General features: G+C 29.6%; 1 protein-coding gene and 1 long non-coding RNA gene across 11 annotated transcripts in view; one reads left to right on the top strand and one right to left on the bottom strand.

The window, feature by feature from the left end:
• Positions 1-27,995, top strand: part of LOC126738923 (zinc finger protein 135-like) — a 231,375-nt gene that overhangs the window by 7,372 nt on the left and 196,008 nt on the right. For all 6 annotated transcript variants that reach the window (XM_050444407.1, XM_050444410.1, XM_050444409.1 and 3 more), the window contains exons 2-3: positions 13,833-14,640; positions 14,695-14,924. In XM_050444407.1, the coding sequence (XP_050300364.1) occupies positions 14,217-14,640; positions 14,695-14,924 (654 nt within the window). In that variant the 5' untranslated portion in view covers positions 13,833-14,216. The remainder of the gene's footprint in view (positions 1-13,832; positions 14,641-14,694; positions 14,925-27,995) is intronic.
• LOC126738924 (uncharacterized) lies at positions 2-27,995 on the bottom strand. Of its 5 annotated transcripts, none has more exons than XR_007661486.1 (4): positions 24,789-25,072; positions 23,589-23,958; positions 4,268-5,928; positions 3,341-4,183 (listed from the first exon to the last, which is right to left on the bottom strand). It is a non-coding gene; the product is annotated as an uncharacterized LOC126738924 (long non-coding RNA). The 5 variants fall into 5 exon arrangements; XR_007661485.1 differs by having other exon boundaries at positions 3,341-4,675; positions 4,741-5,928; XR_007661483.1 differs by lacking the exons at positions 3,341-4,183; positions 4,268-5,928 and adding an exon at positions 2-408 and having other exon boundaries at positions 24,789-25,061.

Genomic DNA, 27,995 nt, shown 5'->3' with positions numbered 1-27,995 from the left:
AAATACATGAAAAATATGTATTTTATTTCTTAAAGATTATACATTTGTTAGATAATTTATGGCTATGTGAAAAATAATAATTTATATAAAAAGGGTGTTCTAAAATACGTAGACAATCCCTCAGATGTAATAGCATAAAAATTATAAAATTGTATGTTAAAACTAAAAATAATCCATTAAATATAAGCTCATAAGCATTTTATTACAAATTCCATCCTCATATGCCATTCGGCTTATCTTCCGCATCAAAACCGACCAAAGCTTACACGAACCTATATGGCCTTGGCAATTGATGTTTTCATAAAGGTGGTCTTGTTAAATCCATGTTGATAGCGAGGCAAACGTTAATTTTTACGTAACACATTTATCGCCAGGTGATAATGCCCATCTTAATACGCATTGCGTGCCCTATTAAATAGTAAACATGAGCCATTATGCATAATATTAATTAGGGAAGTATTTATATCGTTATGTTTTTTTTTTGCAAATTGGCTTAGGAGGAGTACTCGATATTAATATTTGAGTGGTATTTTTATAGTGGTTTAATTTTTTTAGGACAAAAAATTAAATTGCTTATCCTGTATTAAAGACTCAGTCATTAAAGGCTGATATGAATAACTACTAAAGGCCATAAATCGGACCTAAAAGTCAGAAATTATGATTATTATGGGTGATTTTAATGCAAAGATTGGTAATGATGCGGGAGAAAAAATAGCTGGTGAATATAGATTAAGTATTGTAAACGAACCTACTAACCTGTTAAGAAATGTTGTTTGTTGACTTAAAAACTTTCTTTAAGCTTCTACTAAGACTCCTGTACCCTTGGATTTCTAACGCTTATACATCAGAGAGGATAGTCAGAAACCATATAGACTTTCTATTGTTAAATAAACGATACAAAAATTGCATTAAATCGGAAAAACTTACCCCAGCACAGAGATAAATTACGTTCATAATTTTCTTGTAGCAAATATTCAGTTAATTCTAAAAAAGTGTACAGTAGAAGGAAACTACCCTAAAGGAGAGAGCTGAACAGCCTTGAAAGGCTAGCTGACGTCAGAAACGAACTAAATGCTAAACTTAGCAGAGTAAGCATGGAGAAATCCAAAGCAGAGACCTTTTACCGATGCAAGGCCAACATTATCTTCTAACGATACTAACATAAAAAAAACCTGAGATGATATTCTTAATTTAAAGGAAGAGAGACAGTTGAAAAAAGGTAATTCGGTACATCACCAGATGAATCGTGTAATAAAGAACAAAATTAAAATGGCTAAAGCAAATCGGTTCCAGAGTTTATATATGATATTTTTAATACGAGCAAGAAAATTAAGAAGGCTGCTGATATATCCAAGCCGCGTCAAACTAGCATTCTCTTAAACATTGAAGATGAAATAATTCTTATCGTTAATGACAAAGTAAACCATAATTTGCTGAATCAAGAACTTTATTCAACTAAGGAGGAAGTCCAACATGCAATATTATTAAAAGCAAAGTCATTAAAATCTGAAAGAATAAGGAGTCCCTAAACGTGAAAGTGAGAGTGAGCTCTTTAATATGGTATACAGCTCCGGTGTCATTTCTTCCGACTGACCTCAATCTGACCAAAATAATTGCAAATATTTACTGCAAACAAACTGGATATATAAGGGTAGATCAACAGATATCAGGCAAAATTCAAATCAAAAAGGGTGTCTGACAGGGTTGCATCTTTTCACCATTACTTTTTTATACTATACTTAAGCAAAATATTCGAAAATGGGCTGAAAAGCTGCCTTGAAGGAATATCTATTAATGGCGTAAACATAAATAACCTTCAGTACGCTGACGACATCGTTATATTCGTGAACTCGTTGGAGATTTTTCGCTTGACCATGTGGTGACTATAGCGTAGAATTTCGATTAAATTCAAATATTATAGTAGTAAGAATTATATTGAAGGAGATATTCTATAGGTACACAACCAACAAAAAGAATACGAAAAATTAAGTCCGTCTTATGTTGCCAAAGTTTATCGTTCTCCGTTTGAACTCGAGTACTAAAATATTACCCGATAGCACTATTACCACAAATACACAACTTATTCATCAAAATTTTTACGAACAGACTGACCAATAAATTAGACCAGTCAGATGATCAAGCGGGTCTTAGAAAATAGTATAGCACGTGCGATTGAACATAATTTTCATCTATCAAAATACAATAAGGCATAACACAAGGGGAAACGCTAATCTCCAAAACTATTAACCTTGGCCCTATAAGATGCTTTCAAGCAACTAAACTGGCAGGACAAGAGTAACTCAATAAATGGAAAGAGATTAAACCATCTGAGGTACGCGGACCACATTATTTGGATATCGCAAAACAAGGAAAAACTAGAAAAAATGTTAATGGAACTAAGCAAGAAGACAATAACAATTGGACTGCAAATGAACCTTTGAGAGACAAAGATGCTGTATGAAGAGGGTCTTCTTCAAATCCAAATTCGAGAACAAAAAATAGAAAATGTATGAAACTATATATACCTCGTCATTGGGCAGAGAATAAAAAATGTAAGAGATAGAAGAAAAAAGACTAGCTTGATGTGTAGCCTTTAGAAAACTGAAAAATAAAAATCTTCCAATACCCCTATATAACCAATGTGTATGTAAAAATTGCCAGAAACAGTCAGAATAATATAGCATGTGACGGAAAGACATATGCTCGAACTGTCACCATTCGACAGAAAGAGCGAAGGAAAAGTGAATACATTAGATGTGAAATTCAGATTAAATTCTCTGGGTTTTAAAATAGCTGAACATAAATGGAATTTCGAAGGTTATGTAGCCATAATAGAAGAGGAACCTGTGAAAAACCTGCTGAAAGAGCGAAAAACTTAATATTTTTCAGGAAACCCTTTATGTCGCCGCTGAAATTAAATTTAAATTATTTTTACAAAATTGCAATAAATGAAAGGAAATTATTTATTTATAAGAAAATTATTAGCATTTTTTTATTGATTATTTCACGTGAGTTAATATCAGAATATCAAAACTAAATATAAAAAAGCCTTTTTATTTGTTTTTGATAATACATTTTTTATTTAGTCTGTAGTATCAGAAACATTTACAAAATTAAAAACATATTATTAACTCATAGACCAAACCTGGAATATTTTTATAGAAACTTAAAGTGACTTTTATTGGATTGAATAAATAGCGATAATAAAATCGTTGAAAGTTTCGTACCCTTATGCAATTTTAAACACCCCGAATTACATTGAAATAAAATATTTTTGCGTTCTGTAATTTAAGTTTAAATAACTAAATATGAAAAATAAATGAACAAACAAAAGTAAAATTAACAAATAAATAGAATTATTGAGTTGATATAGGAAGAGTAATAGCAAACTTCTTTATAAGAATACAAGCCCAGGATCAAAAAATAATTATGTGCTACTGAGATAATTTACGTCCTTAAATTAATAATTTAGTGGATAGTTGTAGAATCAGGGCAAAAACTGTAACTTTAATAATTTACTTGGAATCTTCCCAATAATTAAAAAAAAATTAAAAAGTTTTAAAGTTTTATTTTCTTTTAAGTTTAATAATTTATCTTGAATTTTCTCTGTACAAAAAATAATAAAATTAATTGTTTTTAGTTTTTTTCTTCAAACAGGCCTAAAAAATATCAAATACATATTTTCTAAATTTAAAAGCGGATTTAGGCCAAATGGCTAAATTTTCCGTGGTGCCGAAGTCAATGGTTGAATGCAATTTCACAATAGTGAGTGCATCAAATGTGTCAAAGTTAAATCAAAATTAAATAATGGGTATTTCTGTTAAGTATTGGACAAATTCTAATATTTTTGTATATCTTGGACGAATAACGAGTATCATCATCATCAATAGCTGCTTTGAGTTCACTGGTGCACATCTCGTAAACCATTCCATTGCTTCCGATCTTGAGTACTTTGCATTCAGTGATGGATGAGCTTGATATCGTCCGACCATCTCGTTGGAGGACGTCCTCGGTTTATGTATGCATCATATAGAAAGAAAATTATAGAATTGTCCATGTTCGATCTTTCGCTCTGGCAACATTGTCTGCCCAGTATCATTTCAGTATTGTAAACTATTTAACTGCGTTCGTATTACCAGTTCTTTCCATACTTTTTATTTGGTAAGTATCATTTGGGATGTCTCTGACGGATAAATTCAACATTAATTAATCTCTCTATCGCTCTCTGTGCTACTTGAATTTTATTTATTACCTCTTTGGCTCTTACCTGTCTGGTATTGTGACCGGTCCTCTCGGTTTTAGTATGGATTTCCCACATGCCACTCATATATGTTGTGGTAATTTATGAATCCATCCCTCTTAAAAGTCGATTTATCGAACCATAGAATTCTTTCCAAGAATCGCGAATCTTCTCTATGTCTTTACAACATTATTTGATAAAATTCTAGTCTTGCCGGGTAGTCTCGAGGTAGTAAACTTTGTACTTGTTGTAAGTGGTATGGAGTTACTGTTTTTTTTTTCAATATTCAGTGTGCCGAACTCTTAAACATGCCTGTCCTTGATTTTACTTCACGTACTGAGGTACTCGGATCACGTGCAACTTCTTATAAGACTTCGGCCTCGTAGGACAAGCGCGTTCTGCCTGCACCACTCATTTGATTTGAGAATCGGCCCTCTAGAAGTAATAGATGCATATTTAGAAATACTCAGTAATTTGGATAACGCTCTTTACTTGGGTACCTTTGATGATACAGTCTAGCGGCAGCATTACCATTGCATCGATATTCTCTATAGATGAGATATATATATAAGCATATTCCCGCACAGTATGACGATCTGGCATGGTTTTATTTACTAACTAAATAATCATATGGTTATTGATAGTCCAGAAAAGTCAAAATAATCAACAATAATACAGAAAGATGCGTAGTAAACGTAGGATAGCAAAGTACTGCAGTAGCAAAAGTCTTAATTAATGACCTAAGTTATATCACCACCTGTCTTACTTACCCTGTAGGGGTATTTCTGAATAGGGAATACCCGTACAGGTAGATAGGGCGGGATAGAAGAAAGCCTGGCGCCATGTTCACCTAATTTAAATAATTTATTTAAATTTCCCTACTTTACAGGAAACCATAATTAATAAAAAGTGATAAAGATTAAGAAATCGTATACACTAATCCCGTTTAAAACGTCGTATCAGGAATGGAGGCAGACAATTTGAACATTAGTTGCGACTTAAGTAAAGTTTTATTTTGAATGTATAATTAATAACTTAGCGTAGAGTACTGGCATACATTTCATGTAAAAAATACACCTTTGTTGAACCAATAATTTAGCAAGTATCTTAGCATTTTGAAATCTAGATTAGATACGCCAACTTCTGAAATCACTTGCCAAATAGTGAAGTAATTTTTTTTTCCAGGACATTTTAAAAGTACTTAACCTAGATTTTTTTAAATATTTTTTTTAATCCCTGGGCACCTAGTCTATTGCCGGTTTTCAGCTTATCGCTGATTTTTGGAACACCCTATATAAGTGAGATATTAGTGAGAGGTCGGTAGTTTCTAACTTCTGTTATGTTTTCATTTCTATATTAATGCAATTATTCCATTGTTTTGGTATATTTCCTATAAAGATGTATGTATTATAGAGTTTATAGGGTTTCTTTCATAACGCGTTTAAATCCTTGTTTTTTTCATTTGAATCACAATGCTCTCTTCTCCCGGTGCTTTTTTGTCCTTCATAGTTTTTATGGCTGACTCAAACCAATCTCCTCTTTAGTTATATCTGGAAGTTCCTCAGATTCTTAATCCTGTATAACTAGAACTTGTATCTCTTGAATGGAATTATCTCGATCATTTATTACTTTGTAGTATTCCTCGATGGTCTTCAGGATCTTTTGTTGTTCGTATGTGATTTGTCCATCTATAATAATTAGGTAATATAAAAAAAATATATATATTATTCACTTATTTATTTAAAAATACAATTTCTATAATATAATATTGATTTCAATAATATAATCTTGATTTCATTTAAAAATTTCAGTGAAAAAATTAAGCTAAGGAAATAAACTAACAAACAAAAGTAAAATTAAGCAAAAAATAGAATTAATAAATTAATACAGGAACCGCAAACATAATAAAATAGGAAGCCTCTTAATAAGAATACAAGCCCAGGATCAAAATGTAAGTAATTATAAGTTACTGGGATTTTTAATATTCTTTTTCCTCTAAAAAAAATTATAAAACAAGCACAACTATAGCGTTAAGCTTCAATAACCACACAACTAACTTTTACATGTGACTGTACCCATAATTAAAAAACTCACCGTTCCGGAAGGAGGTCATTATCATAAACAGGGGGTGGCAATTCGTGTACCTAGTGCCACCCCTCTGTTCTTATTGTCTGCGAGCCGGAAAAAATCGGGCCGTTACATTTTTAAAAGGAGGGTCGAAAAGAAACGGGGGTGGAGATTTTTTTTCTTTCGCACCGAATTTTTATTTGTGGTGGGGCTGGGGGTGGGTTCTCGTTGATTTTAGGTGGGAGAAAATTCGTGACTGCTTAGTTAGTTAATATACACTTCGGTATTTGATCCACTTAAAATTATACTGTGTTGCATTACCGTTCAATAAAATGAAAAACTATAAAAATATATTTTTAGCTTGCGGCAGATGTTTCGGCCGAGATAATACGGCTTAGATACGATTTTATAAGTTTTCTGGACGGAGCAGCTTTTTTTTTCGCCATTTTTATTTGGCAAACGCCTAGATTTTGTATTTTTAGTGGTCGAATCGTTTGAAACGTTGCCAAGAAAAATATTTAAAATGGCCTGTATAATGGTGAATTTTGTTTGGAGAGAGAGATTTTTCTTTGTGAGCAATTTTAATATACGTTAAGTTTGTCGGACACGATCCAGATTGGACAAAAATAACGGTTAGGTTTTTATAAAATATATGCCTGAGGCTCCTCGTTGTGTCTCGGCCTAAACTGTATTAATTCCGCATTTCCTGTGAGGGAGGTCCGCCATAAGTATAATGAGCCAACCGATTTTATATTCAGATAATGTACATACATTTAATTTACATTATAAAAAAAGATAGAATGCATGGTGGGAATAACTGAAAAAGGAATTATAGCTATGGCTTTATACTTTTGGTCCAATGAGATACAGATTATTGCGTGTCTTCTGCAGGTGTAATTATATTACAAGATAAAGGAGTTAACAAATTTGTCTAGTTTTAATCATTTTGTCTGTATGCCTTTTATTTTTATTCTCATATTATTTTCTTTGTGTTGCGCACTGCATGTACTGCGCTTTATTAATTTTTGAATTTTTATTATTATAATACAAACATTAAGTATTTTATTTTTATGATGCTAAACAAATGTTTTATTTATTACACTAAACTAAAACAAACTATTACCGTAATTTAATGCCTTCAAAATATTTTATTAGGAATATTTTTTCACTTATTTTTTCTTATATTAAAAAATCTAAATATTCGTGATTTACTTTCAATTAAAGTCTTTAAATTAGAAAAATTACGTACGTAGAAATTCTTTACAACTTTTAACCAAAAAATAAATAAATTTCAATAAATATTTTTTTTAATAAATAATTTTTTATTAACATCTTTTAAAATGTCTTAGTAACTTACGCTTTTAATTTAATACTGTCGTAAACAGTGTGAGGATCATGACAAAAATCGATGTTTTGATAATTTATTTTGAAATATGAATTTAAAAACAAAATAAAAAAATCGAAAAAATTTGTACTGTTACTGTTACTTATCTTTTTCTTTAAATTATTTTTTTATATACAATATTTAAAAAGAATTTATATAAAAGTTTATATTATATAGAAAAATTCAATTAATATAGATGAAGAAAAGCAACACAGTAGTTTAAAATAAAATTTGGCTTTCATTTTATACAATTCATAAGCCGACTACCAAAAGTCAATGTTTATCGAAAAACATCGAGGTAACGAGAAAAATTAATAGAACCGTACTTTTAGAGAGCAATCTGTTCTACTAAATACCTTCCTATAATTTTTTAAATACTTTTTATAGAACCGACGATGTCAAAAACCTCCTTGCCAAATCAAACACTCCTAAATTGCTAGATTCCTCAAAAAGTATTGGGTTTTCGAGAAATCTACTTAAGATAATTTTTCTCGAGGAAGACCTAGATTATCTTATTAATTTATAACTTTTTTGTTACAGTTTAAGGGACTTAAAATATTTGAGAAAAAATTGCTCTGCACTTTAAGTGGCTACCTCTTAAAGTCACAATTTCTCGAAAAGTATCGAGTTTACGAGAAAAATTCGTAGAACCGTTCTTATAGAGAATAATCTATCCTACCGAATAACTTCGTATATTTTTGTTGATATTATCAATAGAACCGGAGATATTTATTGATAAATCAAAAACTTAGCTAAAACAAGTTACAAGATTTCTCGAAAAGCACTTATTTTACAAAAATCTACTTGAGACGATTCTTATCGAGGAAGTTTATCGTATCCCTTTATAATTTTTCTGATGCAGGTTAAGTGATTTAAAAAATTTAGAAAAACTATAGCTCTGCAGTTTAAGTGGCGACCTCTAAGAGTCAGGATTTCTCGAAAAGTATATAGTTTACAAAAAAAATTCATAAATCGTTTTTGTAGAGTGTAATCTATTCTACCAAATAGCTTTTTTAATTTTTTTTTATATTACTAATAGAAACGAAGATATTTGTCAAAAACATTCTTATCAAGTTAAGCATTTCTAAATTACAAGATTTATTAAAAAGTATTCCCTTTACGAGAAATCTACTTAAGATGATTCATATCGAGAAAGGCCTAGCTTATGGTATTTCTCTTTAATTTTTCTGATGCAGCTTCAGTGATTTAAAAAATTTGGAAAAACTAGCTCTGTAGTTCAAGTGGCGACCTCTAAAATTTAAGATTTCTCGAAAAGTATATAGTTTACGAGAAAAATTAATAAAACGTTTTTGTAGAGTGTTATCTATTCTATCAAATAGCTTCCTATAATTTTTTAGACATTACTTATAGAAATGGAGATAAGTCAAAAACTATTTTGCTAAATTAGGCACTCCTAAGTTGTAAGATTTATCGAAAAGTATTGACATCACGAGAAATCTACTTAAGATGATTGTTATCAAAGGAGGTTTAAGTTTTCTTATTCCTTTATAATTTTTTTGATATAGCTTAAGGGATTTGAAAAGCTCGGGAAAACTTCCCTGCAGTTCAAGTGGCAATTCCTAAAAATAGTTTTAAAATCTATAAAAAAATTTAATTTATCAAATTATCAAAACAGGATGCCGAAATCAATGACATGAATGTTATTACACAATGTGCCAAAATATTAAGAGAAATGGTAAAAAATGCTTAAGTGCAGGTCAGATTGATACGCCACGTAATCACTAGATCGCTTTAATTAATTTATTAATTTCCTAAAATATACGTGGCGAACAATATACCTGGTGGCCCCAAATAACGGAAATACTCGATAACTTAGTTGAGGTTTTTTTAATGTATGCATTTAGTTTCTATCAAAATAAGAAATCACAATAAAACAAAACAAAAAAGTTTCATAAAATACCTTTTTTTAAAAAAATCTATAAAAATTTAATATGATTTTTTATCTAATCATTCAGCAATTTGAGAGCCATTCGCAGAAAAAATCATGCATTATTGATGGAATATAGTCGAACTTGAATTAATTATTTAAAGCCAATTAACAGTAAGTATATAAATTATTAATTTTTTTTTCTCAAAAGTTTCTCTTATATTTAATATTGTGACAAAATTCAGAGGAACCTTTCTTGAACGAAATCAAGCAAGAAAGCTCCCATGAATATAATGTTTTAAACGTCTTAGATTATAAATTGTAGGGTGGTAAAGTTAAAAAAAAAAACTTACGTTTTTCGGTATATTTGATATTCATGAAGATATTTTTCTATTGTAAAATTTAAGAGGCTTAGAATATATGCTCACAGGAACTTGTTTGCTTATTTTTGTCCAAAAAACACGCTATTGAGTTTTGTCGCAATGTCAAATAAAGACCCCTGTTTATTTCTTTAATTTTTTGAAAGAAAAAAATATAAAACCTCTCCTAATAAAATTAGTTTAATTATACGTAAATGGTTTGTTTATACCACTCTCTCGTACAACAATTGAGAAATGAAAAAAATGTATCGAAATAAAATTCTGACTAACCAATATTGAACAAATTTTATAACACCCAAATACTTATACTTGTCATAAGCCAAACAACATAAAAACTACTAAATCAAATAAAATTTTTGAAAATTGTTCACTTATTTGAAATTTTGATCATGAATCAAACAAAAATAAAAATATTTATCTTTATGCTATAATTAAAATAAACAGTTTTCACCATATATTTAATTATTAATATAAATAAAATTTTTGATATACAGAATAAAAAAAATCAAATTATACCACAAAGAAAAGAATTATTTACAATACATTAAAAAAATTGTAATATAATGCAAAACAGATTTTTTGGTCTAACCTATTCAATAAACTTTGTTGGTACAAAGCCAACGTCTAGCCACTATTTGTGCCATCTTCAGGGCTGTAATAAAAATAATAATACCTTTTTGTATCATAACATTAATTTAAAAAAAACACGAAACCTTTTAATTATATTGTAAACCTGAAAATAACACAATTTACGGACGAAACGTTTTTATATAACGCAAGATATTTTAAAATTAATTCTCCAAAATAGCTGCTACGTCTCTTTTATCGCTCTTTGATTTTCATAAAATTAATATAAATTATAGTCCATTTCTCAAAAATATGCAATAAAATAAAAATTGACAGAAGAACGAACAAATTACTATTTTCGGTTTTTTTAATATATTTTAAATAAGAGAATGAAAAGTGTGAATTTTAGATTTAAAGTCAAAAAGTTAAGAAATTCTAGGAACCTTCCCCAGGTAATTAATTAACTACAGTTAAATTAGAAAAAGTTAAAATTAAAAAGTACTTGATATACCAGAATTTGACCAAAACAAAAAAAAATTATTTAAAACAAAAAATTAAGTAGAGATACTTTGGCGCCCAACATAATAGCTAACCAAGATAAATAATAATTCAGTAAAGAGTATTTTAATGCCTACTTACTATCGACTATATTCTAATTAATATCACGGCAATAATTTACCAGACCATACGTAATCATAAACGAAAGTTAATATAATTAAAACATGCTTGTAAGGAGAAGCCGTCATTGTACGAAAATTTGGTATGGCAAGAAACAAATGTTTATTGCTGTAAAAATTTACCTGACCAAAAAAAAACCCTGGATACACTCTATATATAACAACAATAATTACACACACAATAAACCAAAACTACTAAATCAAATCTTCCCTCAAACAAAAACAAATTGGAAAAAAAAGGACCGTTCGCTCGTCTGAAAATTGACCATGAAATGACCAAAAGCCGAACAAAACAAGTCACACATGCACATGGCCAAAAATTTCACCCTCGATGTCCAGTGCCGGGGTCTCTCGCTCCTTCGCCCGCACACGCTCGCTCTCTTACCCCTACCCTCCCCTAATTTCTTACCCCCTCCTTCCACCCCCTACGAAGAGAAGGGATGCGAAAAAAGCGAGGTGCCTTTTTTTCGCCCCCTTTTTCACTTTTTCAACGCGGGGGTGGGGAAAACGCGATTCCTTACTTCCTTGCCATGCGCCGTATATTCAAGATTCTATTCTAAGGTTAGCCGTTCCTCGTCGCACCCGCGCGTCTTGCATAAACCTGTCTTTTTTTCCACCCTTAGACGATCTCTCTTGGAAGTAGTAGAAGTTCCTATAAACGTTTCTCTGTTTAGACGCGTAGGGCGTCTCGCTTCCGACCGTTGTTCTTGGAATACGGGCATCTTTGTCGGGGGTATATTTTAGAGTATATTCTTAGTGTTTAGCAGGCGAAATTAGGAGATGGTTGTTCTTCGAGTATTTTGGCGTCGCGACGGTGCCTTCTTAGTTATCAACGACGCTCCTTACAAGAAAGACGCGGTTCGCGGAACGACGCCGACGCTCCGGACGCCGAAGACGCCAAGTCGCGAGAAAAAAATTCTAAGTCTTAAACTTTTCACTTTTTACCTAAATAAAAATTATTTAACTTGTAATAGTTTTTTTTTAACTGGTGCCAGTTTTTTAACGTCGGTATAAACGTTTTGCGATTAAAATTGTGTTTGATTTTAACGAAACCGAACTTGGAAAAGTTTCAGCTGTGGATTGCTCTTTATTTTCGACACAGTGCTTATTGGATTTAATGTGCAATATTTTATTTGTGGTGCTCCTTTAGGAAAACGATTTTTATTATGTGAGTAATTTCAAAAATAAGTTTTATGGTGTTAATATAATTTTTGGAAAAATTTCATTAAAAGTATTTATCATCAAGGCCTTTATGAACTAAATATTGTGATAAAATTGAATTTTATTTTAACTATTTCCCATGAAGGTTATTTCTCAATAATTTTTTCTTAGAATCAAAAATTCCTTTAATTTTAAATTTATTAATGACAAAATTATATATATTTTATTAAGTTTCAAAAATTTATTAAAAAACTTGGTTTTTTAATAAATATATAAAAAATATATCATAAATAATAATTTAAGTTATGGTGGTTTAAAAAAGTATAACTAATGTTAGAAGAAATTAATTTAAAAATTAAATTTAAATTTCACTTAATATATGAATTGAATTGAAACCTTATAACTAAGGGAAACTTACATTTTTTATAATTTGGTTTTTTCTGTACATTATCCTAATTTTTTTGCAATGTTTAATTTAGTTTATAAATATCGAAATAATAAGGAATATCCAAACAAAAACAACAATTTTATAGTAATAAAGTATCAAATATGACTAATTTATTTTTCTACTTTTCACAATATTTACTTTTCCCACTATTTTTTAAATAATTTAAATATAAAATAGAAAAAAATATTTTTAGCTACAAATCAAAAAATATGTAGGATGTTAACAGTGTTAAGACTATACTTAAAGTTTTATTTAAAAAATACGAATGTAGTAAAAGTATGATTAAATATTTTATTAATCGCATAATTTTACCTCATAAAATCTAAAAAAAAAATTAAATTTCATCAAAAAAATTAATTTTTGGTCATAGGAGTTCCATCTAACTTACTTTAAACTTGGGCATGCAGAATACATTTACTCTCGTCGCAAACTTTTAATCTATAAAAAAATTAAAACAAAATAATTTATTTTATAGTAAATATAAACCATTATCTAATATAATTTATACTTATTTTTAGTGGAACATCGGTTTTTCTAAAAATACATAAAACTGCATTTATTTTAGATTTTTTAGGAGCCGGATCGTTTGCCAAAATCACTTTTTACACTTACACTAACGTGTTGTAATTTTTCATATTTTGGCAGCAAAGTGCTGACAACACGACCTGCCACATTATCTGATCCTTTTATCTCCTTATAGTTATTAATTATTATAATTTAAACAATTTTTCAATATTATATGAGAATGTAAAAAAAATAGCAGAAAATTTAACTTTTTATCACGCATTACGTCCAATAAAGAACTTGTTGAAAAATTTGCTATACATGACAATTATACCCTCTCATTAAAGAAACTTTAGTATATAAATTGCAATGCCCTTTTGAACCCTAAAATTGTCAACATTTTTATTATTTAGTACAGTAAAGCCGAATCAAGTTACAATGATTTCCTAATGTATTACTCAAGCACATTAAGTGACGATAATTCAGTGAATAATAATATTATTTTCTTTTTTCCAGACCTTGATCCCAGCCAAAAGAAAAGGATTCCCAAAAGCCTTTTCTTGCCTACAAAAAAACTCAAAGTTCCTACAAAAAAACCAGTTTGGAGGCACCAACTATTGCGCCTTCAAACCCCTCAGTATTTTAAGGAGTTAATTCCTTAAAACAACCTTCTAAATAAACTTGCTGTGTGTGATACGCACAGCAACAACATTTGACCCAAACGCGTTCAAAATAGCGGCCAAAATTTTCACCACGGAGGAACAAAATATCCTCAACAATCTTAAAGTTGAACATGAGAACCTGGTAGCGAAATGGTTACAGAACTCGTTTAAATTACAAGAGAACGCAGCTTTGGACTTGAGGTCGACCCCGTTACAACCGTTACAAATCAGTCCTCAAATGACAGAGATCAATAACCGACCAATATTTAAGATGAACAACGACTTTTGGAATCAGGCGCGCGGTCCGCCTCAGAACATGCCCCAGAATCTGAGTAACAGTAACCAAAACTCACCGATACCGGGTAGTACGAATTCGATACCGGCCCACTCGCCCTCTCAACAATCGAACTCCAGTCAAATTCACGTGGTGACGCCGGGAGCGTTAGCGTTACAACAAGCACAGAATGCTCAGAACGCTCAAAGTGCTCAGGTACAAAATGCGCAGCAGCAAGTACAACAGAACCAGCAGAATTCGATGAACGCACAACAGACTCAACAAGGTAACGGGCAGAACCATCAGCAGCAAGGTGGACCACAACAGAATACAGCCCAGAATCCTAATATACAAGGTGGGGTGCAAGGACCACAATTAACTCCTACAGGTAATATTAAATTTGTTAGTTTTTGCTGAAATTATATTATTTGTGGGATATTAGGTCCCATGGGTGGTCCACCACAAGGACCGCAAGCAAATGGGCAAGGTACTCCACCGAACTCGGCTCAGAACCCAATGGGGAGTCCGAATCCTAGCCATATGAGTAGCCCTACACCACAGTCCACCCATGGTCATCCGTTTGGACAGCCGAATATGATGGGGCCACCATTCGGAAGTGGAGCTAATAGTCCGGATAAAATGATGACTGAGAAGATTGTTAATGAGTTGCAGGTAGGTTGCTTACAAAACTTTATAGTGTGCATGATATTTTAAAAGGTTTGACAATAGGTTTAATTAGTTTTTTGTGTGCTTAGAGTTGAGTTTTTTTTTGGAAATATTACGAAAAGAAAAAATTTATCTATTTTAGGAACTTTCATAAGAATTTTGTTTATTGCTATGTGAGAAAATGCCTATGAAAATCATGCTATGTTACGTAAAGAATAAGAATCATCCATTTAGACCTTCATTTTTGGAAATCTAATGATATTTTAGGACATAACACGGGGCAAAACATAGTAGTATCATGAGCGTAATATTACGAGCGAAGCCAAATCTATTCGCATTTCTTTATAGGAGATATTAATTACAAAACTATGGGTTGGCCTTTGGTGCAAAATTTACATTTGATCTCAATAAAGGGTTCTAATTAACAGGGTGAAAATTTTTTACTCCTACACTCGGGTCCAAGATTTAACCAAGGGACATTGGTTAGAAAAAAATATCCTTTTTGCATAGAATCTCTAACTTGTCTTTTAAAAGGAGTGATCCAAATTTAGGACGCTTATTATCAAAATAGATATGCTTATCTGTTACATCTTTTAAAAATCACTATTTTTTGCTTTTTTATTTATAGATATAAGAGGTGTCTGTTTTTCAAGCCTAATCCTAATCTTGATCATTTTAAGAAGTTTTGCAAAATTTGCTTAAACAATTAGAACCAAAATATTTAAACAAAATCGAATATTTGCGGAGAATATTCAACAGTTACCCATTTTTTCTTAAAATCATTTTAATTTTTATCTCAGCTCATTTAATATTAAAAATAAATACCATTTTTTCTCGTAATAAATTGGATCATCAACTTAACTCAACATAAACTTTATTTTTGACGGACCTGGATTTTTTATTTTTCTTTTAAAAATCTTTAACTTCCGTAAAATATTGATGTATTATGCATTGTCAAATTGCAAGTACACAGTACATAAATCTACTTGTCTCCGTTTATTGCATTATTTGGATGATAAGCCTGCCTTTTTACGATTCCTACATCATTCTTTACATTTTATATGATAAAAAGTTACAAAATTGTAAAATGATGCAAGGGGTAAGGTCAAAACGCCGAATTCTTAAATTGATTTACCCGTTAAAAGATGGGTAAAGTTCTGTTCATATTTAAATGCCGTCTTAAATACGTCCAGAAAAAAAATTAAGAGAAAGTTAGGAAAAAATTTTTTTTTTCGAAATCTCTGTAAGTAGTCAGATTTTTTTGAATATCTCCGCGCCAATTTCTAAACAAATAAACTACACAAATTTCGCAAAAGTGCTCAATTTCTAGTAATTTCGATATTTTTTTCATAATCGAGGCGTATTATATCAAAAAAATCGAAATAAATTGAATAATTTTTTCCTTTAAAATAAAAATACTAAACTTTTTAATATGTTTAATTTTTTCCTTTTATTATTATTACAGCAAATCTTTTAAATATAGTAATTGAAACCAATTAAATTTAATAAAATAAAAAACTTTGAAAAAAAAAACAATAAATACGATATATATTCTCTTTCTATTTTTAAATACATTTGCATTTGTTTTTCCCTTACAATATGAGTTTTCAAATTAATTATCTTTTAGTTTGCTTGTTAAAACTCAACGAACTTCTTAGGTTACATCAAAAAGAACTTAATAAAAAAATACCTTTCTTACGTAATTTCCGTGACAGAAATATGGGTACTCAATTAAAATTAATAATTAACTTTGGAGCGTATTAAAAAAAAATGCTCCTAATTAGCATTACGACGGTGAACTGGCCATATGTTATACCTGGTTCGGAGACCCGATTAAAGGGTTTTCTGTTGGGTTCATTTGTTTGAAATGAATATGTAGATTAAGCATATGCCTAAATCCTTTTAGACAAATATCAAAAAGTACAGTAACTAATTAATTCCAAATATAATGTTTACTGCGCCATCTGTTAAATTACTTTTAAACTGACGCTCACGGCGTCGTGTTTGATCCGACGTCCTCCTCTAGGCGTCGCGACGCGTTACTTCGCCGTTCGCGTCTTAGATGCGATAGACGAACGGCTAATGACGTCTGATAAATTTTTTTTTTCGTTAGTTCAACCTTCAGTTTCGTAATTATTTCTAATGACCTATTATAAATTCTTTTCCTTACTTGTCAATTCGCGTTATTATTTCAACAATTTCCCCTTTAAATTCTCAATGGTAATTAATATGAAATTATTTATTCATGTATATATTCGACATCAAAGCGTATTTTATGCTGCGGACTAGTTTTTTAATCGGCGAGTGCTACGTGAAGAATGTCGAGGTATTCTTTCTTGAATTTTATCCGGGATAATGAAATTTTACAGAAAAATATATGATTAATGACTTATAAGAATAAAACCACAAAAAATATAGGTTTGCACATAATTTCCCATAAAAATAATCATTTACTATTAAGTTATGCGTGGCTTTTGGTTAACTTTACATTTTTCAAAACGTATATGTTATAAAAGTGATTTTTTAAAATTAAAATTATAATAATTAAGTCCTATACCAAAGTGAAAAATATAATTACGCTTTAAAAATATAAGTTATGTATGTTTTTTGAAAAAGAAAAACGTTGTTTTTGTAAAAAAAGTCTCAGATAATAAATTTAAATATACAGGGAATAGTAAAAAGGTACCCCAAAAATTAATTGTCGGGGATTTTTTTAAATAAATCTATAGCAAAGTGAAAACAAAAAAGCGTTTCAAAAAAGACAAAATTACAAAAAAAGTATAACTGGATGGTCATGTGCCATTAAGTTATGCATATTTTTAGTAAGGTTTATGTTTATTAAATATGTTTTTTTTTAATATTTGTTTTTAGTTTCTTTAAATAGAGAGGACTTTTTTGTCTTAAAGAAGAAAAGTCCTAGATTATATAAATGATTATTCAGTTTAATATAAGGTTTGTGAAATATAAATGTATTTTTTTTAAATAAAAGATGGCCTTTAATTTTTAAAGAATCCTTGCATAATATGCTTAATTACCTAAATTGATAACCTAACGAAAATGTATTTCAAAAAATTTGTGCCCAAGGAAGTATTTTAACTACGTACTTTAACTCTTGATCCAGAACCCATTCTCAACTCCTTAACACTTTAAAATAGGAAAAGAGTAACAGCTTAATAAAAAAGAGCTTTAAACTTTTCACTTAATTTAACATTCCTTTAAAATATTTGCCTTTTTTTGCATTTAAAAATATTGATATAAGCTTAATTGTATAGAGATGTTTGTTCTGTAACTTGTGTCTTAAACTTATTAATTCTATTGAAAAAATATTGAAATTAGTTTATTGGGGTTTACATAATTCCGGATAAAATGAAAATGATTAGGCGTCTTATTTCTTTATATTTGGTTTAGGCCTAACATAGAATTATTTTCCAGCACCAGTTTTTGAGTCTTTTATTTCCCTTCATAACTGTATAGTCCAGGTTATTGTAGCTTCTCTTTTTTAATTTATACTTTAAAACTATTTCTTATTTACTCTTATTTTATCTAATTTTTTCTATTCACCCCTATTGTTATCAATAAACACAAGTTAAATTCACTAAAACAAATTTAATTTAAAATATTTGGGGATTAAATAAGAGTAAAGTGACTGGTTTATTTTGCTATTTACAAGATTTTTTTTTTTAAATATAAAGTGCAAATATTCAGTTGAAGAACTATTTAATAACACCATCATGATAGATATTTTTTAAGAAATGATATATAAAATTTGAAGTAATTACTTGAATATTAAAGTCAGTAATTTTTTTTTCATTTTTAGATAAAAATCTCTATATTTTAAAAATAGGGACTTTGATTTTTAAAAAACGAAATGTTTTATATGGGGAATTAAAGGAACTTTTAACTGATTTATTACTTAACTGCTATATTTATTTTGAATAAACAGGGTATGCACTTATACCGCTTATAAAGTTTAGGATTTGGAATTGGCATTTGGGCCTCAAAACAAAACTTTTTTTTTCAAAAAGCGTATGCGGTGGATTACACTGTATATAAGAACATATTATCTGGTTAAACATTTTTAAAATCTGTTGTACAGAGCATCAAAATGGCTCACTGCAATTAAGTTAAATCCGACAGAATCAAGTTTTAATATTTCATTTTGTATTGGTTTTCTCATGCCTAGTAAACTTTGCATCAAATATTATAAAATAAAAAAAATTTTAAACATGTAAAATTCCATAACGAATCAATTGATACATAAAATGCAATTTTGACAAGAATGTCAGTTAACCGCTTTTATGCTTTGGACGGCATATATACAAACTTAATATGCATAACTTAATAGCATATTTTTAAAGCGTTTGTATTCGTTCCACCTTGCTATTTACTATTATTCAAATTTTTGTTTTATTTTTTATAAATGTCTTATTCTATTTTACTTACTTCTACTCTTCTAAAACGATATTTTTTATACGTTGTTCTGTATTTAAGTAAAAAAATATATATTCAAAGTTTAACTACCAATCGTAATTTTTTTGTTTTCTCTATCTTTTTATTTTTAAATTTAAAAACATGCAATTTAGTATCTTTTTTCAGTTTATTTTAGTATTAGTCTGTGTTATATTCGAAAACCAATCTAGAACTTTTAATCTTGCAAGTCTAAAAATAAATTTGATTCTTAGACAAATTTATAATAATTATTTATTAAAAAAAAAATTCTGACAAGGAAAAATGCAAACCATAAGAAACAAATCCGTAGCCATTTATAAGTGTAAAAATGAGTTATTAAATGGATGATTTTCCGCCTCAGCAATTTGAATGAGCTTCACGGCCGTAAAATAGCGGCCATTTTACCAGAGTTAATACCCATGCTAAAATATGTTAAATACTTACTTATGCTTATTTATATTTGTTATTACATTTCTTTATATCTGACTCGTCCATGAGAATATTCTTTTTATTGCAAAAAGTGTTTGTTAATAGTATTATTGATGTTTTTGGTGGTGTTTAAGTGGGAAAACGCGGTTGTAGCTATAGAGTGATTATCTTTTAATTAGCTAGTTAAGATTTGTTTTTGTTTTTATGGTCTGTGTTTTGCAATTTTTTAGTCATTTATGGTGTACCAATTTATATTTTTCTTTCATATTAGAAATACGATCAGGGATTTAATTATTTAAAATAAATTATTATAAACGAATTTATTAAGAAACATATTATTATTGAAGTGGGAAAAACTGTACGTGCAGACCAGAATAAAAAATATTAGGTAAAAAATCTACTTTTATTTAATTATACATTCGGTGATAAATGAAAGTCAATTTTCAGCTAGACTATCACATTTAAAATCATATTTTAAATTAAAGATTTTTTTGTGAAATATTCAGAAAATCATATACGTTTAATATTCATATTTAGATAATCTGAGGATATATTAAATATCTAGAAATTTTTTGAATAATTTAAGCGTTTTTTGTTTTTTAAATACCCTTTAGAAATATAAAATTATTTCTATACCATAGACAATTTTGCTTTAAATTTCATAAAGAAAATGTGAATAAATCTTCTCTAGTATGCCCCCTTGGCGTTGGCCCGCAATATCTTGAGTCATTTGTGTCTTAAATATTATCCTTGCTTCTCTTTATTTATTTTTTAATAATTTAAAACTTTAATTTAAAATAAGATCTTGTGTGCCAATAAAATTTATATAAAGCTAGCGCCTGTTTGATTGTCAACCAAAATTGACAACGCAACTTATGTCGGTTGCGGCAAAATTAAAGTGGCTCTATGTTCTAAAGCTCCCATTGGATTATAATATAACATTTTGTGAGCATCTAGGATGAATATATTAACTGATTCATAGAGGTGGTTAATATATTTAACAGACCTGCATCAATGAATGACATACGTCTCTTATAACCGATATATGCTTCGTTCTAAATTTTGGGTACTAGCAATTAGTAAATTAACGACTAAAAATATTACATGCTAGGGCCAAAGGGGTGCGCGCACGTCGCAAAACCGAGATGCTTCAACAGCGTGTTATATTAAATGCTAATTGTACTGTTCTATCTGAAAATATAATATAAAATTTATCGCAAATAGACGTGGTTGATTTTTCGGATTTAGTCCAAATGTATTTAAATAAGCTGACGTTTCGCCAAATATACAGGGTGTTACAAAATAACTTGCTGATCCTTAGGGGTATTAATCCTTAGCTGATTTTAAGAAGAAAAGTTCGTATTTTTTTTTCTGCGGTAATCGCATGTAGGACGAAAAAAAATCAAGAAATCAAATTTGCCCTAAAATAAATGGGGATTATAAAAATTGTCTTTCGGTTACGGAAAAGCAGTGGCATATATAATATTTTTCAAGAATATTTAGTGTACGTTTCTGTACAGAGGCCACTGGTTAAACTTAAAAAAAAATCTCATCTTTCAAAAAATTACATCAAAAAATGGCTGTTGATACTCAGATGGTATGCGCTACATTTCATAAACACATCTAGGAAGGTATTAATGTTATGATGAAAAAAAATTTTTTTTAAATATTTTAACACCCTGAAACTCAAAAGTGAAGGCTGGTTTATTTAAACTTTTCTTCATAAAATCACCTAAGGTTCAACACGCTTAAAAATCAGCATTTTTTTTGTAACACTCTGTATTGGTTTCCTCAGGGCACTAAGACTCATTGTGATTCCTTGAAAAAAAAATAAATTAAAACTCGAAACTAAATAATAACTTTGGTTCTAAAATTATATTTAGCAAAAAAAAAACAATACAAATTAAAATGAAATACACAATGTAAAAATGCTTTTTATTTCAAAATTAATTTGAGAGTAACATTAAAATTTAAAATGTTGTATCCTAAATTAATAATGGTAATAATTTTAACTGTGATGTCTCAACTTAATTTTAAATTAAAATTATTTTTAATTTGTGTCTCTTATTTTAATTTGTACTATGTTTTATAACATTTTGTTTTTTAAGCAATTTAAATATTTTCAGTGTAAGAACATCAAAAAAAAATGATTTTTGTTTTAAAATAAACTCCGTCATTTTGGCCTTTATTTAGGTCATCTTCGGGCCTCGAAATAACATGTTTCAGTATACAATTAAATAAAATTAATAAAATGCATTATTAAAATAGGCAGTAAGTCCTAATTTATATTTAATTTTTTTTCACATTGTATATTACGATCTTGAAGAAACCAAGATATTTGGCGAAACTTAGGCCAATTTAAATAGATTTATACTTTTATTAACTGATTTACATCACCAGAATTTTAAAATAGAGACCTACAATTTGTGGTATGTAATTAAAAAGTGAATATCTCAATCTATCCAATGAGGTAATGAAATTTTTAAAAATAAATATTAAATTAAAAATAAATAATAATATTAAATAAATATTTAAACCTCATTGACAATTAAGTACTAATGAAATATATGAGTTTTGGGGAGTCATATCAACTATCCAAATTTTACCTAGAAAATAAATGGATTGCCTCCTGATCAATGATTCGGTGCTGTTAAAGTCCTAAATAACTAATACTCTGCTTAGTAGAAATTGATCAAAATCAGAAAAAAAACAAATCATTTCTTTGCATCTTCGTGTGTAGTTAGTTACCTTATAACGTTGTAGTGTGTAGTTGTGTATATTCTGGACCATACTAACCATAATACTAAACAGCTTCTTTCCCAATTAACGCTGCCGGATTTTAATCAACTGCAACGGAACTCGTCTGCGATCTCGGAGCGGACTCTGGAAGAATGCTGGACGACCCTGCAGAGAGTGAGTTGGCTTCTTTTCAACCGTGTATAGTATCTTTGCCAACAATTCATGCTTTTTCTTCGTGTTTTTCTTTTGGTCATTTCTAGCACTTTATTTTTGTTTTTTTTTTGGTAGTTTTTTTTTCGTATAATTAGGTTTGAAGTTTTATTCGATAATGCCCAAGGGCAACGAAAAAGCGTACAGTTAATCCTTGATTTTTTATTTATTATTGATTTGATTTAGTAGTGTTTTTTTATTATTCTTGCATGATTTTTAAAATTTTGAGGCATTTTGCAATAATATTATAATGAAAAAGTGACATTTGGGGTATTGGAAAATAAATGTCAAAGTTAATAATTGGTAAGTATTTTTTTCTCAAAAACCTTACCACAAATACTCTCACACATTTACACACTTTATATGTCATTTTTAAAACAAAATATGTTATAGGTATATATTAATTTATTTGTTTATAAATGAATTTAAAACAGTGACATTCACTGGTACTAGAGCATAAAATTTACAAAAGATGAATATAATAATAAGTAATTTAACAATAAAATGTATGTATATTTTTAATCTATTGAAAATATTAATATAGAAATGAGATGATTCGTTCGAAGTAAATCGTGCGTGGCTTCTAAAGTTACTAATATTTTTTTTAAATCCGTATCAGATCTATTTAGATATTTATTATTTAATTATATATTTCATCAAAAAGTAAATTTATTAATAAATATAAAACATGAAGCATAGATCGTATTCGTTCAGGGAACATATTACTAAAGTACTATAAATCTTCTAATATTTCGTTAAAACATTCCTTGTTATTTTCGAAGAATAATTCTAAGGTTTTAACTGCCTGTAAGAAATTAAAAAATCTTATGACAAGATATTTACCCCTGCTCTATTCTGAAGTTTAAGCATGACTTTAGCTGTGTTACCCATGATATCCTTCTAAAGAAGTTGATGCTTAATAATTTCTTCGTTCGTCGCATAAATCCTATCTTAAGGACCGTCGGTTAGAGAGACAGAGTGGTTAATATTGGGATTCCATAAAGATCCATACTTGATCCCATTCCAATTGTTATATATATAAAAAATCTTCCATTTAATGAGACAAATTTGCGGACGACTCAACAATCTTGCAATCTCTTGAGTGCACTCTCATTCAGATTGGTTTTGCTCAAATTGGTTCTTGCTTAATCAGATACATTGCATGGTGCTAATCCTAAGAGAGCTGCTTTATATCAAACTCCTCCAACAAGTGCTGAAAAAGAACATTGCTTTAACTTCTTAGAAAAATAAATAATTTGTTAAAATGACTAAGAGAAAATACTAAATGACTGGATTTGGCTATTTAGAAATAATCTACAGACAGTTGAAGTATTTTTTTTTAATTCCTAGGGCATTTCCTATTGTGCTTAGTCAACTAAATAACTTTTTAGTTTTTCCAGGACAGTTCCAACCCTAAGAGTTAAAAAAAATACTTCAACAGCCAGGAAAAATTAGCAATTTATTAAGTACAGCTAATTACAGCTTACATGTTAAGTGTGTTATGTTCTTCTATACTCCTTAGTATAGAATAACTGAGGAGTTCGTGTGCATAACCGGATATATCAACGTTCAGAAAATTTTCAGGAAACACGAAAAACACCCTATGTATTTATATTTAAAAATAGTAATATTTTAAGAAAATAGCTTTAATTAAGCGGGGTTGATCAATTTATTAACATAAAAAGAAACAAAAAAAATTATCAATTCGTCATTATTAGCAATAAAAGTTTGAATATATCGATTTTTGCACACAAATGAGACATAGTATTATTTTTCTTTAAACAAACGGGATCAAGTTAATTAATTTGACAGAAGTAATAAAAGGAAAATTAAATATGTATTGCATTTTCTTCATGCAGGCAATCGCATAGCTCATTTTCTTCTTGGGTTTCAAAATTTACCGAAGTATCCACATTGGCTCCGGTATTGTTACTATGTAATAAGAGACATCTTAATTTCAACAGTGGTTTTGTTATGTTCATTCTTAATTTCTTTTAAGTGAAGTCTTTTGCATTCTGAAATTCTCTTTATTTTTTTGTATACCTTTTTTAGTTCTTTAACATTATAAATTTGCCAATCAAGGTCCAGTGTTTTAACCAAACTCACTTCCGAATATATTTCAACGTATTTTTCTTTTGTTGTAATGACTGAATGTCCTAATTGATGTCTTATGAACTTAAAACGCTAAAAGAACACTTTAATTTCACTGGTCTTACAGGAGTTAAAAGCACGTGGAATCACAACTCAACGTCCAACTAACAACTACTAAAATAGATAATAAAAAGTGCAATAGAATACGCACAACTTGTTTATTTGAATATATCCGCTTTTGGATATATTATGTGGTGTTGCTCTAAATGTCGAAGTTTACTTAACGTTTTAAATGAAATTTATTCGGTTTTGCTTCCAAACAAAGATATTAACCTATAGAAATGATAACAAAGAACCAAAAACCGTCAAAAAACAATTTTCGGTGAAAAGTGGATATATCCGGTTTTGCACACTCCTCAATTATAAAATGCTTATAGTATTCCCAAAATCAACAATACTATCAATAGTGATCAGTACCAATATTTTCTAAAGAGTTATGATCATTTAAAAATGTCTTATTCTTTTTAATAAATTTCTGCTCTGCATAAATATTAACCTAAAATTTTATTTGAAATTTCGTAAAGTATTTTTTTTTTCTACTTCTAACAGTTTTATTTTCCTGAATATTTAAATGGCAAATTTTCTTTAAAATTCTTTAAAATTGGGATTTTGTTTAAGTATCATGAGTTATCCCATAGATCTCTTACAATTCCGTATTGTATTTACCGCTATGAGTACTATACTGACAGTTGCTTGTTGGCTTATTTGCCTTAAGGCAAATCAATATTTTGACTTATTTACCACAAGAGATTTAATAATGAATATAATGTTGGTTTTCTGACTGTTTTGGTTTCTGTGGTTTAACCACAGAGCGTTTCTATCCTAGTATTTCAGGTCATAGTATCTCGTTTTAAAAATATAATTTTTTTTTAAGAAACTATATAGCAGAAAATTTATTCTAATATTAAGTTTACCGGTGCCTAAAACTCGTTATTAAGCCAAATGTAAAAGTATTACTTTTACGTTTGGTATCATCCTTGCACAGTATCTCTTTCACTCTTTTATCTGCGCATCTTAGGGACCAAGCTAGTTTCATTAATCTATTATTACGATTACCGATCAACTATTTGCTTGGATTTAGGCAACATAGTCGAGAAATTTAAAAATTTAATGTACTAAGTACATAACATTTACAGATTATATACTAGGATTTAAAAAAAAAACTATAAAACATATAAAAATTCTTGTAAGAATAATATTCCGTTTCCGATTACTGTCCGCTAGGTATAGATTGAAAGCATGTACATATTTATCTTTTAGTCGTTTTTATATAAAAATATTATAGATAAGTATATAAGAAGGGTCAGATAAGAAAATCATAGGACCTAACTCTCAACAATCTTGTTGCCAATATCAGTAGATCACAAGGAAGTGGCTATTTCAGCCTCCATGGATATAAAGGGAGCATTTAGCAATATTCTGCCAAACTCTTTCCATGAATCCGCCCTATCTGACGACTGGATTAAAGGGATGCTAAAGAGTAAGCCAAATATCTTCCTACCCTATAAGAGGAAATGGTTAAATTTGGGGCTGCCTGAGGGTGCCCACAGGGAGGTATTGCTTCTTCTCTTTTCAGAAGAATATCTGTCATTTCTGGTCGATGACTTGCTTACCATCATTTAACTATGGGAGGTGGAAATCCAATCATATGCTGATGATCTTATCAAGAAAGCCAATACATATTTATTCGTTAAGATGAAAGATTCTTTGTATTGAAAATTTATTCGTTCATCTACGAGATACTAGACAGTTCACTTAAATGATGCGAAAGAAAATAAGTATATATTAACTTGGTATGGTAATTGTGCTATTCATCAGTGGGAGGAAACTAAGGGTGCCCAGACCGCCTGTACTTATTCGTTAATGTATATTTATTTACAAAGGAATAAAAATATCCTAGGATTACCCTGGATAACTTTAAACAACTTACACCAAACCAATGGGTATACTAGTCACTCGTATAATAAGCAGACAACGCTGAGTGCAGATTATGTATAGAGACGGATAACACATGACAGTAGTCATATAAAGAGCTCACTCAATAGGAGAAATCTAAGTGGATGTGAGCCACAACAAACCAGTGAATTGCAGTGGGAAGCTATTAATTCACTACTCACAGCTAATCTAACTACCACTGATTTGAAGACAAAAAGCTTATTACTGGTCGCAATACTGGATAGCGGATGTATAATGAAATCTCATATTCAAGAAATAAACTTGAAATAAGTAATATTATGCTGAGAGCTTTCGGAGGGTTTTGATACAGTACTCATCCTCCTCTGGATTATGCATTAACTCTTATCTACATCACTAACAATGGGTGCAAGTTTCACGTCAACAAGAAGAAAATGGTTATATAACAGTAAAGGACTGTTACATTACATGCAGAAGTTAAAATTTAAAATTCAGACTAAGTAATCCTGGTAATATTCTCTTAATGGAAACTTTGATTAGTGCCGACCAAATTGTAAAAATTCGTTAAATATTGTGTCTTTCCATATTTCAGTTCATACTCATTCCCTATTCCCTTCTTTCCATACTCATTCCCTATGGGGTGCTACTTTAAAAAAAAAAGACCCAATATAGCGGATCATTACAGGACACTCTCCATAATCAATGGTCTCAGCACACATATATTTTAACAGACTCTTCAAGGACGAAAGAGGAATCCTAAAGATTACCTAACGGAATGTGTATTTGCTCAGCACAGATAGCCCTCAACATAAAGTAAGGTATTTGGTTATGACTCACTTAGTGCCTCACAAAAGTTCGCAAATCCTCAAACCGTATTATTTCTGCAAAAGAACCACTCTCCCAGATCTCAGTTAACTTATCAATGTTTTAATCTTACTGCGTATTGCACTCCTGCCGTTTGCAGATGTTTGATGCAACTTCTGATTTTTTAATTATATTCTGTTTTCTACCGAATACTTATGTGGAATCATCCCTCTGATTCCAAAAAGATCTAATTCAGTGCAAAAACTGTCCTGGTGACTTTGTGTATGCTCGGAGATTCTTATATTTTTATATACAGTGCTTTTTTTTAAAATAAACCACCTTTAATAACTTCTTTAAAAAAAAGAAATATGTCAATTTAGA

Source organism: Anthonomus grandis, chromosome 7 (assembly GCF_022605725.1).
Source record: "Anthonomus grandis grandis chromosome 7, icAntGran1.3, whole genome shotgun sequence".
NCBI classification, from domain to species: domain Eukaryota; kingdom Metazoa; phylum Arthropoda; class Insecta; order Coleoptera; family Curculionidae; genus Anthonomus; species Anthonomus grandis.
This window is presented reverse-complemented; position numbering and strand designations above follow the sequence as displayed.